This window comes from Aplidium turbinatum, chromosome 12 (genome assembly GCF_918807975.1).
Source record: "Aplidium turbinatum chromosome 12, kaAplTurb1.1, whole genome shotgun sequence".
Classification (NCBI taxonomy): domain Eukaryota; kingdom Metazoa; phylum Chordata; class Ascidiacea; order Aplousobranchia; family Polyclinidae; genus Aplidium; species Aplidium turbinatum.
In genome coordinates this window covers 16,091,543-16,106,599 of record NC_137483.1, presented here as the reverse complement: position 1 = coordinate 16,106,599, position 15,057 = coordinate 16,091,543, and the positions used below count along the sequence as shown (strand labels likewise).

The window sequence follows — 15,057 nt, the reverse complement described above, 5'->3', positions numbered from 1 at the left end:
GAAGACGAGTTTCTATGGAAAACTTACAAAAAATCACGGTCAAAGTTTCGTTTTTGTTTCCCGGTCAAAGTTTCGTTTCCCCATGTTACAGTAGGCCTAATTGGTCTTGTAAGTCTAATTGATGGCGCTACGAAGTCAGTGCGGGTCTAGCAAAGGGTCAGTCGAGGCGGAGGAAGCAACTAGAGCAGCGGTTCTTAAACTGGGGGGCGCGAAAGGTTCACAAGGAGGGCGCGAGCGATGTCAAACTATGTGACTAAACTAAATCTGCTCTTGCAGGGCAGAAATACTAACCGGATTAATAGCTATGATTCCATTCGAGCATTTGTGGCACCGCCGAATACAAATAGGAAATGCAGCTTCATTTCCCAACCTAGATACTGCACTTGACAAAAAGCAACTTGAACTGGAAGGATTGAAGTGGAGGCTCACCTTCAGCTTTTGAAACAAGAATTCGAACGCTATTTCCCAGACTTGGGTGACACCGACCTTCCAGAATAGAAGATGACAAGAAATCCCTTTCGTGTTAACGAGGACATTCTTCCCGACGATTTGCAAGAGGAATTCTTGGAAATAAAGTGTAACTCCACTGCAAAAGACGATTATGAAGCAATGCCACTAACTGATTTTTGGGTTAAATATTTGCACATATACAAGGGAGTGGGTAGCGTGGCGATACGCACACTTCTTTCGTTTTCGTCTATTATCTGTGCGAAAGTGGCTTTTCTACACTTTTGAACATAAAAACAAAACATCGAAACAAACTTATTGATTGTGAAGCCGATCTGAGGTGTGCATTATTATCAGCTACAAAGCCTCGAATTAAACTTTTGGTTTCCGAAAAACAATTACATCCCTCACATTGATGAAGGCTAAATATAAATTCCTGTAGTCATTACACTTTAATGTTTGCTAATTTTGTAGTTTGGTGGGGCGCAAGTTTCGATGGCACGTCAAAGGAAGGCGCGGCTCAAAAAGTTTAAGAACCCCTGAACTAGAGCAAAGAAGAAAAGAGAGACAGCAGCCTCAGAACTCCTCTGATTTCATATGTCCAAACTGTGGACGAAACTGCCACGCCAGGATTGGACTTCAGAGCCACATGAGAAGCTGCCGTACCCAGAGTGCTACCATCATCTGAAAAGATAGAAGGATGCCTACTACTACTAATTGATGTCTTAATTAGGCTACTTGATCCATTAACCATTTTTTGTTTTTAAAGCTGCATATTTTTAATTGCGTAGCATTTTAACCTAATTCATTTGTTTTAATACCACCGTTTTAAACTAAAATTAAATGATTAAAGTGCTGAACCGGTTTCCTTAATTTTTTATCTTGCGGGGGGGGGGGGGGGTCTTCTGTGACAATCACAATTCATTTTTTAACTTGCCTATGAAGACTCAAAGTAAAAAGTTCGGGAAACTTGTAATTTTTTTTTTTTTTAATTGTTGGCGCAAACACGTAGTGAACGGCAAACTAACAAAAGGGAAACTGGAAAAATAACTAAAACGTAATTTACCGATGCTTGACATTTGTCACATTAAGATCAGGGAAGCAGCTGACTCGATGACTGATATAGTCTTTCGCTGCTTCCTGTCTGTTGTGGTACCTAGATGGCTATGGTGCTATTCTATTCATGTTGTGTATAATTGTACCATGCTATTGTTGCAACAGACAAAATAAAAGTTTTCTCTCTCTCAAAGTTTTAGTTTTAGCATAAAATTGCAAAACTGTCGGGAAAATCCGGATAAAGCGCAACTTTTGTCCGGAATAGGCGAAGATCCGGATTAAATAATCCGGATAATCCAAAGCTGTTTCTCAAGAAAAAGATTACAAATCATTTGTACTTCCAGTTTTATCCGGATTAACCGAATTCTACTGTACATTCATTTTACATGCATAGCCTACTGCATTTCAAAAGAATTCTATCACTGGGTCGCTAATATGGTGATCGCGCGTCTCGGAATTGGCAGATGACCACATTAATGCGTTCAATTTCGGTGACTTTTACCGATACCCTTCTATCTAGGTAACGTCAGGCTTGATAGAACCGTCATCGGTTAATCCGGATGGAATCGCCGGTCAAATCGAATCCGGATTAACCGAGTTTTACTTGTAGTTTCTGCTGAGACTAGGTAACTTGAGGCATCACGACTGTCTTTTGCTGCACAACGAATATTTTCCATGACCTTTGCTGCTCGACATGACCAGCATGATTGTGCTCACCTCTGGATTGTACAATGGCTGCCATTGCAGTTGTTACTCCTGCAGGACATTTCTTTTGAAAATGCTCACATTTCCAATAAGTAGTTTCTTGCCCTTGTGCGTTAAGTGCGCTATAATCTTCGTAATAAAGCTAGCCACTATACAAAAGTTTTGGCTTTCCTTTTTCGCTGCTAACAAACTGTAATGCCATTCTGAATCAGGGACTCTACACTCTGTCTGCTCGTCTACACTAAAAAAAAAACTGTAGCCTAACTTTTATGAACATTTGTTTACGAACAATTGTTTTACGAACAACTGTTTACGAAGAAAACGTCGGACACCGTTGCAGTGTGTAGGCTATGCGATACATGAAAGGATTCGTTTTCATACTGCGCAAAACTTACTGTGGTGGCCTCATGGCTACAATCACCACACAGATGTGGTTTCGAGCAAGCAATGTATTTTTAAATTTATGCAAACAATCATGCTTCCAAATATCTCCGGTCAACTTAGTCTCTAAGTATCGCAAACACAAGATTGGACAGGAACATTATACTGATGCATATCCATCGCTGGCAGTAATGGGCACCATCTCACACCCATTAAATGGACAATATAAAAACCAGATGTCTTAAAAGTGGCGTTTAGGCCTAAAAACAACTTTCAAAGTGATTAGTAATGTACAACCAGATGGCTAAATGCCCCAAAAAGTCATGTGACCTTCAAAATCGGCAAAAATATCTTACACTGAGAATCAGTTTAGCCAGAAAACTGTTTTTCGGCAACGCCCAGAAGGTCTATGTTTAAATCTGCTATAAGAGCTTGTAAAAGTACCACACCAATCACAAATTAGTAATAAAACAAACACTTATTAAAGCAACAATAATTTTTTCTTCATATTTGAATTGATATCTCAGGCAAATTGTTTTCGCCAATCTACGGAAAAAATGACGTTACGTGAAAAAAACTATGTGTTGCACACTTGTATTGCTATCAAGCCACCTTGTTACACTTAATTGTTGCCTGTTCTTTAAAAAATATACCACCACAACTAGCAATTTACTAGTAAAATACATGTCACACAAAATTGTTATCACGATACAAAAATTGTGATATGATTAACAACAAATCGGTCAGATGAACAAACAACAATGCCATGATATTGCCAATTATGCAAAAGTTCCATAATAAATAAAAAAAATAGTTGAGTGCATGCAGTAAGGGTCTTGAATATATCACGATGTAATATCCAGAAGTGTACGTACGTACGGTGATGTGTAAGGTAGCCAATGCAGTGTGCAAGAAATATAGTGGACAATTTCAACACTTACAGAAACCATGATTAGCATTGCAATACTAATTTGTTTGTAAACTACAAAGCAGCGAAAAATTTTGCTATTGTAATAAAGACAACTATGACAATGAAAAACTACTAATCAGTAAAAAATACAGCTCTCCTCATCATTATCCTTTCAAGCAAGCAAAAATTGAACAGTTTCAGAAATAATTTTTTTTTATATATAAATGACAATTGACAATACATTTTCTATGACAACAATCATCACAAAAAATAAGATTAGTTTCACTTCCATATTAAGAAAGCTGGTTTAGCATTATCAATCTTACTTCACACGCTTGTAAATTTTGTTTAGTAAGTTTAAAAAAATACATTTTGGTATAGACTTGTCTTCAAAATTGTCTACCTCAATACGTATTTCCTGGTAAGTATCCATCTCGTATTTTGCAAACAAAGAAGGCAAATCTAAATCTTCATAAATCTGTTTAACAATGGCAATCTTTTCTTTATCCTTTTTTCCATAATTCTCTTTAAGGGTTTCCAATTGAGTTGGACTTGCAATTGTAATGGCTTTGACAATAAGCCAAGAACACTTATTGTCTTCAATGTCAGTCCCTATTTTTCCTGTGATATCTGGATTTCCAAAAAGGTCCAGATAGTCGTCTTGTACTTGAAATAAGCATCCAATCTTTAAAAGAATATAGCTTGCTTTTGAGTGCAATTTAATATCAGAAATCCCACTCAAATACATTGCCACAGCAACTGGTAAATAAAATGAATAATATGCAGTTTTATACTTAATGATTGCCAAATACCTTTCTTCCGTGAACAATGAAAAATCTACTTCAGGTCGTTCTGAAGTTGCCATGTCAAGACTTTGTCCAAGTTCAGTCTTTAACATTATCTTGTGAAATAGGTCGAACAAATCTGTGTAACAAGGCAAGTTTCTGCAATGTTTACGAAGCAAAGTAAAAATGCATGATTCTAACAATAAACTATCATTAATGGCTTGATAGCCAACATCATTATTGCGATACCAACACAACTGTCCACGACGAGTTGTTGATTGATCCATAATGTCATCTGCCACCAACAGAGATGCCTGCATTATTTCAACAGCCCATCCAAGTATCAAGGCAATTTTTTCTTCCTCTGGAGATATGCTCTCTCCTTTGAGATTTTTAAATGATGACACCACAGTCAAGCCCCGTGTTCGTTTTCCAAAAGGAACATTGTACTCAAGAATTTCTTTCATTCTTTTGTAACTCCATGATACCTCATCTTCATTTTCTGAAGTGGACAAATCCTCAACTATGGTTTGAAAAAAAGTATCAAAAGTGTTCCATAGTTCATTTTTTGCATTCATAATTCAAAAAATTATATCTCTTACACTGCTTGGTAAAGGATGTAAATTACATGAAACAAAACAACTTAGCCAGGTAGTAAATTACAGTTTCAATATTATATGATGCCCTCAGTGATGAATCAGAATTATCATCTTGTGACATGTAAGTTGACTAAAAGTATACCGCTGCAGAATATACTGTATAAAAACAAATAAATGATAGGCTACCTTGATATTTCAATAGCCTCTTAATAGACCCAACTTTTTGTCAGCCATGTGCCCAAGTACATAGTCAAAGCACCTGCACAGAAAGCTAGCAAAGCATCAAGTCAGTAAAGACATCAGATCCAGTTGTTGGTTAGATTATATTCAGGATGACCAGATGTAAAAATCGAAAAAGGAAAAATCATCACAAGCCAAATATCAGAACAATAAAGGCCAAACAATACGTTTTGTAAAAATACAATAAATCTCATAAAAATTGGAAAAAAATAAACATAAGAGGCTAAGTTTTAATCAGACAGTAAATCATCATCATCATTACGTTCCTTCCTCGTATTGAGGGTTGGATACAATGCGCCATTGTTCTCGACCATGAGCTGTTCGTACTGCATTTTCATAACATAATTTTGTCCATAATTAAATGTAGCCTATTTGTACAGCATTTTCATAACATAATTTTGTCCATAATTAAATGTAACCTATTTAATCATTCTATTTTGATACTGACTGCCTCATCGTAGCAAACAATCATTAAACTTACTTTTATACTAAAAATTGTTCTCGACCATGAGCTGTTCGTACTGCATTTTCATAACATAATTTTGTTTTAAGTTTTAATCAGACAGTAAATCATCATCATTACGTTCCTTCCTCATATTGAGGGTTGGATACAATGCGCCATTGTTCTCGACCATGAGCTGTTCATACTGCATTTTCGTAACATAATTTTGTCCATAATTAAATGTAGCCTTTTGTACAGCATTTTCATAACATAATTTTGTCCATAATTAAATGTAGCCTATTTAATCATTCTGTTTTGATACTGACTGCCTCACTGTAGCAAACAATCATTAAACTTACTTTTATACTAAAAATTGTTCTCGACCATGAGCTGTTTGTACTGCATTTTCATAACATAATTTTGTCCATAATTAAGTGTAGCTGTTCGTACTGCATTTTCATAACATAATTTTGTCCATAATTAAATGTAGCCTATTTAATCATTCTGATTTGATACTGACTGCCTCATTGTAGCATACAATCATTAAACTTACTTTTATACTAAAATTTTTTTAAAGATGATTGTGTTTATGCTTTTAACAGTACCTTCTCGACAACCTGAAAGTCAAATGCCTGGTAAACAGACTTTAGCTTCCAAAAATTAGATTATATAATACTGATGGTCTTTAGTTGTTGTTTGCTATTCCTTGTATGACATCAATTTTGTTAGTTGCAAGGACTTCAATGTTAAACTGGAAGATGTTGACAAGTGCTTCTTTCTGATAAGAATGTTTCTTCATTCTCAGGAGCCGAGGTTTATCCTTTTACCACCCCAGAAATACCCTGATTCTAGGCTTACCCCACTATTCTAGGCTATTTTGTTGTTAACATGACAGTGATAGTGGCCATCAGTGGCTAAAATTTGCTATTTCACCCAGAGCCTACATATTTTGAGGTTACCCGTAATAGATCCCTTACGTATTGTTACCATCACTGGTAAAGCTGACATCTCAAATCGGCTTGCTGGGGTGCTTGGCAAGCACAAATTGAGGTTCAAGTGATGACAGCTAGCATATTGCAACCCTGACTTTGATTTAATCGACCTCTAGATACTGCACTCCTGCATGGTGGACTAGCCAATCAATGACATTATAGCGTACTGTGACTGGATGCCTGCGACCAACTCCAGACCACTCCTTGCAGACATCCAACCTGCTGAACTTTGATGAAACGTCTTAACTACTTCCTTCACACAAAACTCCACATCCCACGCCAAAATCTCCCTGGTGACTGAAGTTTTGCTACCATACCCTTAAACTGACTTCCATTCAGTGATCTCCTACTAGCATCTAGTAGCCTTCCAGCTTAGTCTGGAAAAATCATGAATCTTGGGTGGTAAAAGGATAGACCCTAGAAGCTCACATGATAACAATGAGAACATTATAAAGAAGATACTTGGAATGCCATCGACACCATGGTTTATACCTCACCTAATCGCTCGCCCTTCTATTTTGGACCAGCTTGGCTGACTTAAGGGTCACGCTAAATAGAATTTTAACAGAAGTTGGCCACTTCCATTCCAACATGCACAAGTAGAGCTTGGCTCCCTCTGCGAAAGCAGCTCATAGGAACAAACTGCTGACAATGTCACTTTTGAATGTTCTGTTTACAAAGTATTATACCAAATTACCATATAGAGTGCATGATCAGCAATGATGAGCGATACTAAATCCATATGGTTTTCTATCACCTGTCCTAAACAACCATGTCTCAATCAGTCTCACACCAAAGAAGAATTTGATCGTTCGGATAGGCTTGAAGGCTTCATAAAACACCTTTAAGCGTTGCCACCTTAACTAAAAAAGTCATCAGTTGCAGTGTAATTCTAAATTAAAACAAAAGCAGAAACAAACTGCTCAACAAATAATTTCCAACTAAGAGTGTTTCAGTGCAAAATTTCTTGATTTTGGCCATGGACACCAAGATCGCCAGTCAAACTTCATATAACTCAGGACTGACAAATTGAAAATAAAAAAGTCAATCTATTTTAAGAAAAAAGCTAATATGTTATGAAAAAAGCCAAAGATAATTGAAATAAAAATATCAAGCATTGATTGCAATAAATTTTTCATATGATGATGTCCTAACGTTATAATCAGAACAAATATTTTGACGTGTTAAGAAAAAAGTCTTGAAACACTTTTGGCCAAATGATACGTTCGAGTAGTTTTGTGGCCGTGCTAACTACTGATATATAGCCTACCGTACTATATAATTTTTCATTCAGGCACGTTTTAAACCTTTCAAGGTTTTGCCACCTTTTCCCGTTCGTTAACGTGCTGGTAGGTTTATATCGATTTTTGTAGTTAGTATCTTTTTCGTCCCGGACGCGTTAATAACAAAAATAAAAAAATGATTGATTGAAAAACAGCAACATATCAATGTGACCTACTTTGAAAATAGATTTGCAAAAAGCAGCTCTAGGCTATATTTATCACATATTGTGAATACTGGTATAGCCCATTCACTATGCCTTTGTCCCTATGAGGCAGAATTGCCAGATATTTTTATATATCCAGCTCAATTGCCATTAAAAAGCAGCCCAATCATTTGCAAGTTGAAACAACACCAGATAGCAGAAAGTTTGAGTGCTTGCAAAAATTAGTCAAAAAACGAATTTTAGCTAGAAATAACAGTTTGGTTTGAAATAAAAAGAAATCAATCAGTCCAGTACTAACAAAACCAGCAACCGCTAAAATTTTCCAGAAATTACGAAACCGGCAATTTTGCTCTAATGAATATGCGCTCAGGCGTGTTAAACTTGACCTCCCGTATCTTTTTACGAAACGAAAGGTTGCGCATGCAGGTAACCGCATGACGGCGGCAGCAATAAAACAAATTTAAAGCTATAAAATTATACATTAATGAACCTTTTCTTTATTATGTAGGCTATTGTTGGTATTTTCATTCAACCTAACAAACTGGGACGTGGACCTACACTGACCAGCTGGTTGCTGCTTGCCGGTCCCAAGCCCCAGAGTTGCCAGAAAATTCTGGAAGAACCTATTGATGATGATTATGTGCCTGGTCTGATACAGACGCAGTGGCTCCGAGAGGGGTAGAGAAGTTGGGCCAGTTTCTCCCCTAGCAAAACATTGTAAAGGAAAAACGAGTACTTTTTTTGTTTTTGCACTTTTGAGGGGGGTCCATTTTTAGTTTTACTAAAGTAAAAATGTAGGCTACCAACTAAATAATCAACAAATTCTTAAATGAAGTGCGTATAGGTCTATGACTCAAAACCGATTGAAAAGCCTAACTATACATGTTGTGCATCAATTCAGACGTCGCAAAATTTGATCATTTGATGCTGTGAACCGTAACTTTGCATTGCAAAAAGTCCAGAAAGGGTTGAATTAAATCAGGGATGTTCAAAGTTCGGCCAGCGGGCCAACTCCGGCCCACGAGACGTTTTTGTATGGCCCGTTCCTGTTGTTGTACAATGTGTTATTTTTGGCCTGCAGACCCACAAAAATCATATAAATTCAACTTGCAGTTTTCAGAAAAATTATTGTGGCTGTTGGTCCGCGAATAGGGAAAGGTGGGGCAAGATGGGACGTGGGGCAGGACGGGACACCGTGGATATTTTTAAAAGTATTAGATTTAGCAACCTCTACCCATTTAGATGTTACAGGATACCATGATTCTCAATGACTTGCAAAAAAAGAGATGTTCAGAGAAACAACGTGGTCGTGGCAGCAGGATAACTGATTAGAGGCTAGTTGCTATAAGAAATCTTATCAAAACTTTTCACATTTTAGCATGATTTCAGAAAAATCTGGAAGATGATACGTGGTCTAGAGATACAGTAATAAAAGTGCTTTTTGGGGTATCTGACTTTTTAGATGTGAGTTGCATATATAATACACAAACAGAAAATTTCAAAATGCCAATCATTGGGGCAAAACGGGACAGAGCTGCTTGGGGCAGGATGAGACATCTGTCCCGTCTTGCCCCACTGAAGTTATCAATTTTCAATGATATGCTAGCCCAACTTGTCACGTAAGCAAGGCCTACTAGGTAGTGCAAATGCTAAGTTAACTAGTAACTTGAGAGTTAGGCATCTATTAGTAAGCTTTGCATCACACCCTCCATTAGGGCAACACCTACTATAAATGGTAGAGGAGAGGTTAGATGAATTTTGTTTTATTGTAAAGTTGAAGCAGTTTTAGCATGCTGTAGCCAACCTTTGTTAAAACAGTTATCATTTTAGCAATAGGTGGCTTGATCGTACAACATAAAATGGGTTGTCACATAATTATGTTATCATCTCTTGATTATTATTATATTATTATCTCATTAAACTAAGTCAAAGCCTCTACAGACTAAAGGACCACCTTTTTGTCACAAAGTTCTATCTTTGACTTGAATAAATACAATTGAACAAGCAATCAATCAATTGTCTGTATTGAAAGTCTAAGATAGTTATTCTTTGTGCAAAAAATGGTGCCACGAAAACTGTTCTGCTTGTAATGGGCGTGGCAATTTTGTATGGGATTTTTATGGAAAAAAGTAGACTGTCATTTTGCCCTGATGTCATTATGTGTGCTGTAAATGCAAGTCATTTTTGAAATTACAAGATATATCAGTGGATTTGTGGTTTTACAGTTGATTCCCTAAGTTATAAACAATACTGTAATGAATTTTAGTGACAATGGGGCAAGATGGGACATGTGTCCCGTCCTGCCCCGGGTGTGGGGCAAGATGGGACAAATTATTATTTTTTTTTTTTGTTAATTATGAGGTCATGCGATACTGACTGAGTCTTTATATCTTGCTGGTTGGTAGTGGTGTGCAATAGGAATAACATGAAACCAAAGTTGCCGATATTGATAAAAAGGAATTCTGCAAAACATCGATTAAAGTTAAGCGTCCCGTCCTGCCCCACCTTCCCCTACTTATCATCAAATCTGGCTCGCGTGGGAAAAAGTTTGGACACTCCTGAATTAAATGCTTGGTTGAACTATTTGCGTTGCCTGTCGGCCTATTGTGTGTTTACAAAGCTTTCTAGACAAAATAGTTTGCCTCAATGGCATTTTTGCTGCAAGTGTAATCCAGTGATTAGGCTATATATTGATGATTTTTACATTGAACGAAGTTCTTTTCATGCTGAGGAAAGTAGGCTAATTTCAGCTTAACACGAACATGCAATGCAATATTTGCTAGAAAATATTATGGGGCCCATTTTTTGTGTTGTTTCCCGACCAGTACTGACTTCCCTTGTAGGCCCTGTACAGACGTTGGCGATCATAGTCTTCCAAACTTCTCTGTCATTTGCCATTCGTATAAAATCGTTCATTTTGACTGTTGTGTTTGTGGCCCATTGATTCAAGCTGTTTAAATAAGTTAATCTTTGTCGTAATTGTCAACCTCTGCTTCTTTTCCCTGCATCATCCCCAATAGTGCTAATTTTTCCAAATCTCCATGTCTGTGAATATGACGTGGCCTACAAATTGCATCTGGCGCCTTCTAACTGTTGTTATTAATCTCTTTTCTGCTTTTGCCAGTTTCATAATTTTGTCATTACTCTTCTTTTCAGTCCAAGATATCTTCAACATCCTTCTCAGAAACCACATCTCGGCAGCCTCTAGTCTTTTCTTCATATCTATTACTGTAGCCGATTACTGTAGCCTGTTACTAGTAGCCTATTACTGTAGTTTAAAATTTGGACATTTTAGTAGCCTAGTAAGTTACAAATAATGCAAAATGTGTTATTTGTGGCAAAACCTAAAAATAAAAATGGGTAGGCTACTGTGGGATAAGCTGCTTTGCAGACTACGTTATGGTGTGTGAAAAGACGAAAGAGGAAGCAGAACAGAGGCTGAAGATTTAGAAAGCACCAACAAAGAATCGAGGGATAAAAAAAGCAGGTAAAAACAAAGCCGATCTCAAACTCCAGATTTCAACAGAAGATAATGATGAAGAGAAGAAAATTGTTTGTTTGTTTGTTTATCTTTATCCTGCATTGCGGGAAAGCGGACTTGAGCGCTATGCATCGGTGTACGCCTTTCGACATACACCTGACTCACGCTGCAGCCGACGGCAATGTCTGTTTTCCGGTTGTCTACTCTACTTATGACTTAAATTTGGTACTACCCATTACTCGAAATCGATCACTAGGTAGAGGCAATTATCGTAAAGTTTCTTGCCCAGAGAAACAACAGTAAGTGCGGGTGGCTGGAGTCGAACATGCAGGCTCTCGACTGCGAGCCCAACGCGCTAACCACTCGGCCACGGCTGCCGACAAAATGAAACAAAAGCAGGGAGATAAAATAAAACCAGTGAAAGAGTTCAAAAACCTTTGACTCTGTGAACCGGAGCAAACAGTTATGCAATACCGATCACATGCAAGTTCGTACGGCAAACGTGGTTATAGGCCTATATCCTCTTTTTGCGAACAATTGGTCTTGTGGTCCATTGATTAAAACGAGTTGAGAAACCATAATCTGGCGAGGTGGACTGAAATGCAAAAACCAGTGTTGTAGCCTACGCGTCAATCAAATAAATTGACGGCGTCAGCGTCAGCGCGAATTTCCTAAAACTTTACGGCGTAAAGTAGCCTACTGCGTCAGCTCTTAAAGAAATTGACAGCGTCAGCGTTAATTTCTAGCGCTATTTTAGCCAGGGTCTCACAAAACGGAAGTATTGCAACCAAGTTTAGGCTAACAATGGCTATAAATAAAGAGCAAGTTTTGTGTTTTGAGAGTGAGACTGTATTTTAATTAGTTGCTTAGTTTCTCAGTTATTTCCTTGTAGAAACACAAGCATTTCAAAACGTTTGTCTGATTAATTTGCTGCGTTCGGGACGCATAATGTCCTTTCCAAGTGAAAGCATGCGTTCCACAAAAACAAGTCTTGAAAACGTTTGCTCGGAAAGAGATCGCTGTTCCAAGCGTGCTGTGATGGCTTAGCAATTAGCATATATAAACCTTTTAACGAGGTCCATTGCACCAACATCGCTCTTTTCAGGGCATAGAGCTTTTGACATAAACTATCGTCAACCTCCGTGATCACATTTATTGATTTTTCGCTTTCTTTTTCTGATCCCTAGTTCTCGATACTGCTCGCGATATGAGTGATCACCATTTGGCAAACTTCTTCCGCTTGTATTCCAGGTAGCCATTTCAACCAACGCGAAAGCCGTTAATTCGGACAAGCTGCGCTGGCCAGAATACATTGTGAAACGAGGTTTTCCATGAAACCAAAAAATGACGCATAGCGCTTGACGCTTAAAATCGGCAAAATAGTTGACGCGCTATCACTTCCGTCAACTAAAAAATAAACTGACGGCGCTAGCCTGAGCGTTAACAAAAAGTTGACGCCGTCAAATGACGTACAACTCTGGCAAAGACTAGTAAGATGTTACGACCAGTGGCGTAGCCAGAAAAAAATTTTGGGGGGGGCCAAATATTTGATGAATTGAAGAGAACGACAAAATGTTTGATTTAAGACATCACCACTTGATGTGCAGTGGCGCATCCTGGTGGGTTAAGCAAGGGAAGCAATAAAGCTGGTGGGGGTTAGAGCGTGCCGAAGGCACGCGTATTCTAGGGGGGTCCGGGGCATGCTCCCCCGGAAAATTTTTGCAAAATTACACTTAAATAATGGATTATAACGCTTTCTGGAAACACTTTCAGGGTAATATTTGTATGAAACTTATTAGCAGATAAACAGCTATTAACTTATTAAAGGTAGCTCTTATTTACACACAAACGGGCAAAAACTGCGGCTAAAATTAGAGAACACAAAAAACTCAGCTACACAAAAACCCTACAGAGTAAGCGATTCTGAAATTGCTTCCACAGATTAGTTAAAAGAAGCGTAAATCGCGTAAACTTTGCGCGATTTACGATTTGCAAAATTTATTGGTGTCTTTTTGTGTGTCTAAACCAAGTCCTGGGGGGTGTTAATAGCCAGATGTCTTGGAAAACAATATAAATTTATACAAATTATATTATATTTTCAACAAAGGGTTCAACTTCGGAATCCAAACTTTGAAAATTTGGGGGGGGGCCATGGCCCCGTTCGCCCCGTTCGCCCGTTATTTCAAACTGATTATTTCGTTTCGGTATCAATATTACAATATTATCAACGCAATTATGGTTACGCAATTATGGTTACGCAATTATGTTTACGCAAGTATGTTAACGCAATTAAGCAAGTATGTTAACGCAATTACGCAAGTATGTTAACGCAATTATGGTTACGACCGTGTATATTTCAAACTGATTATTTCGTTCGCCCGTTCGCCCGTTCGCCCCCGTTCGCCCGTTATTTCAAACTGATTATTTCGTTTCGGTATCAATATTACAATATTATCAACGCAATTATGGTTACGCAATTATGTTTACGCAAGTATGTTAACGCAATTAAGCAAGTATGTTAACGCAATTACGCAAGTATGTTAACGCAATTATGGTTACGACCGTGTATATTTCAAACTGATTATTTCGTTTCGGTATCAATACAACAATATTATCAACGCAATACTTTCTTTTGTGTAACTATTTGAATGAGAGAGTGCAGACTCGACGACCTCCTACGCCTTCAGGGCTACGGTCTTTCGCACTCTCTCATTGGATGCACACTGTCAGTTTTTGTTTTATGTGTGTTTCGGCGTTTCGCATCCAAACAAAAATAAAATGACCATCCATCCATCCATCCGTATCAAGCACAAGCACGTTATAAAAAACGGTCGCATTTTTTGCTTCTAGCCTTTCTTTAAATCCCTGCTATTATGTTAAGCATAGCCTAACATAATTGTGTTTCGTCATGATGGTCAAAAAATTAAAAAAAAGAAAAAAGAACTGAACTAACTGCGATTTTGAAAAACTTAACATTTTTCATTTTAGCCTATACCCGAGACAATAGGACTATAGACTACACGACATTAGCGAGAGATTTTTTTTTAAATTGGCTGAGTGGGCTATTAGAAATGCACATTCAATGTGATAATCGACAACCGTGCCAAGAGGGATTAACGGATTCTACAAACTGTGCGACAGCGATCAAGCTTGGCAGCACGAATACTTAACTCATGGCATTCGAGACAGCAGCTGCATGGCGAAGAGTATTATTGCCCTTATAAAACAACGATAAATAGCCTGACTCCTGCAGCCTACCACTATAGTCATCACAACCAGCTCTGTGGCCGAAAGGTTTCGCTTTTGGCTTTAGTGCTGATAGGTCTGAGATCGATTTCAGGTCGAGTCAACCCGAAGACTTCAAAAATGGTAGGCTACCGATTGTATCCTTGAGGATAAATTAGGTAATCATGTGGTGATATCGTAAATCTGATACAAAATTAAACAAGAGCCCTGTCACTAAAAGACCTTAGCAGCTGTAGAACGATAATAAATTAACCATATTAATATATTTCTCATTATTGCACACGACTCGAAAACTGTGTTCCGAAAGCTTGTGAAAAACCATTTGT

General features: G+C 37.8%; 1 protein-coding gene across 1 annotated transcript; it reads right to left on the bottom strand.

The window, feature by feature from the left end:
• Window positions 1-3,282: 3,282 nt before the first annotated feature.
• On the bottom strand, window positions 3,283-4,862 carry LOC145781052 (farnesyl pyrophosphate synthase-like). Its single transcript, XM_082592774.1, has one exon. It carries the CDS (start codon window positions 4,860-4,862, stop codon window positions 3,822-3,824), a length of 1,041 nt encoding a protein of 346 aa, XP_082448900.1. The 3' UTR covers window positions 3,283-3,821.
• Between the last annotated feature and the right edge of the window lie 10,195 nt (window positions 4,863-15,057).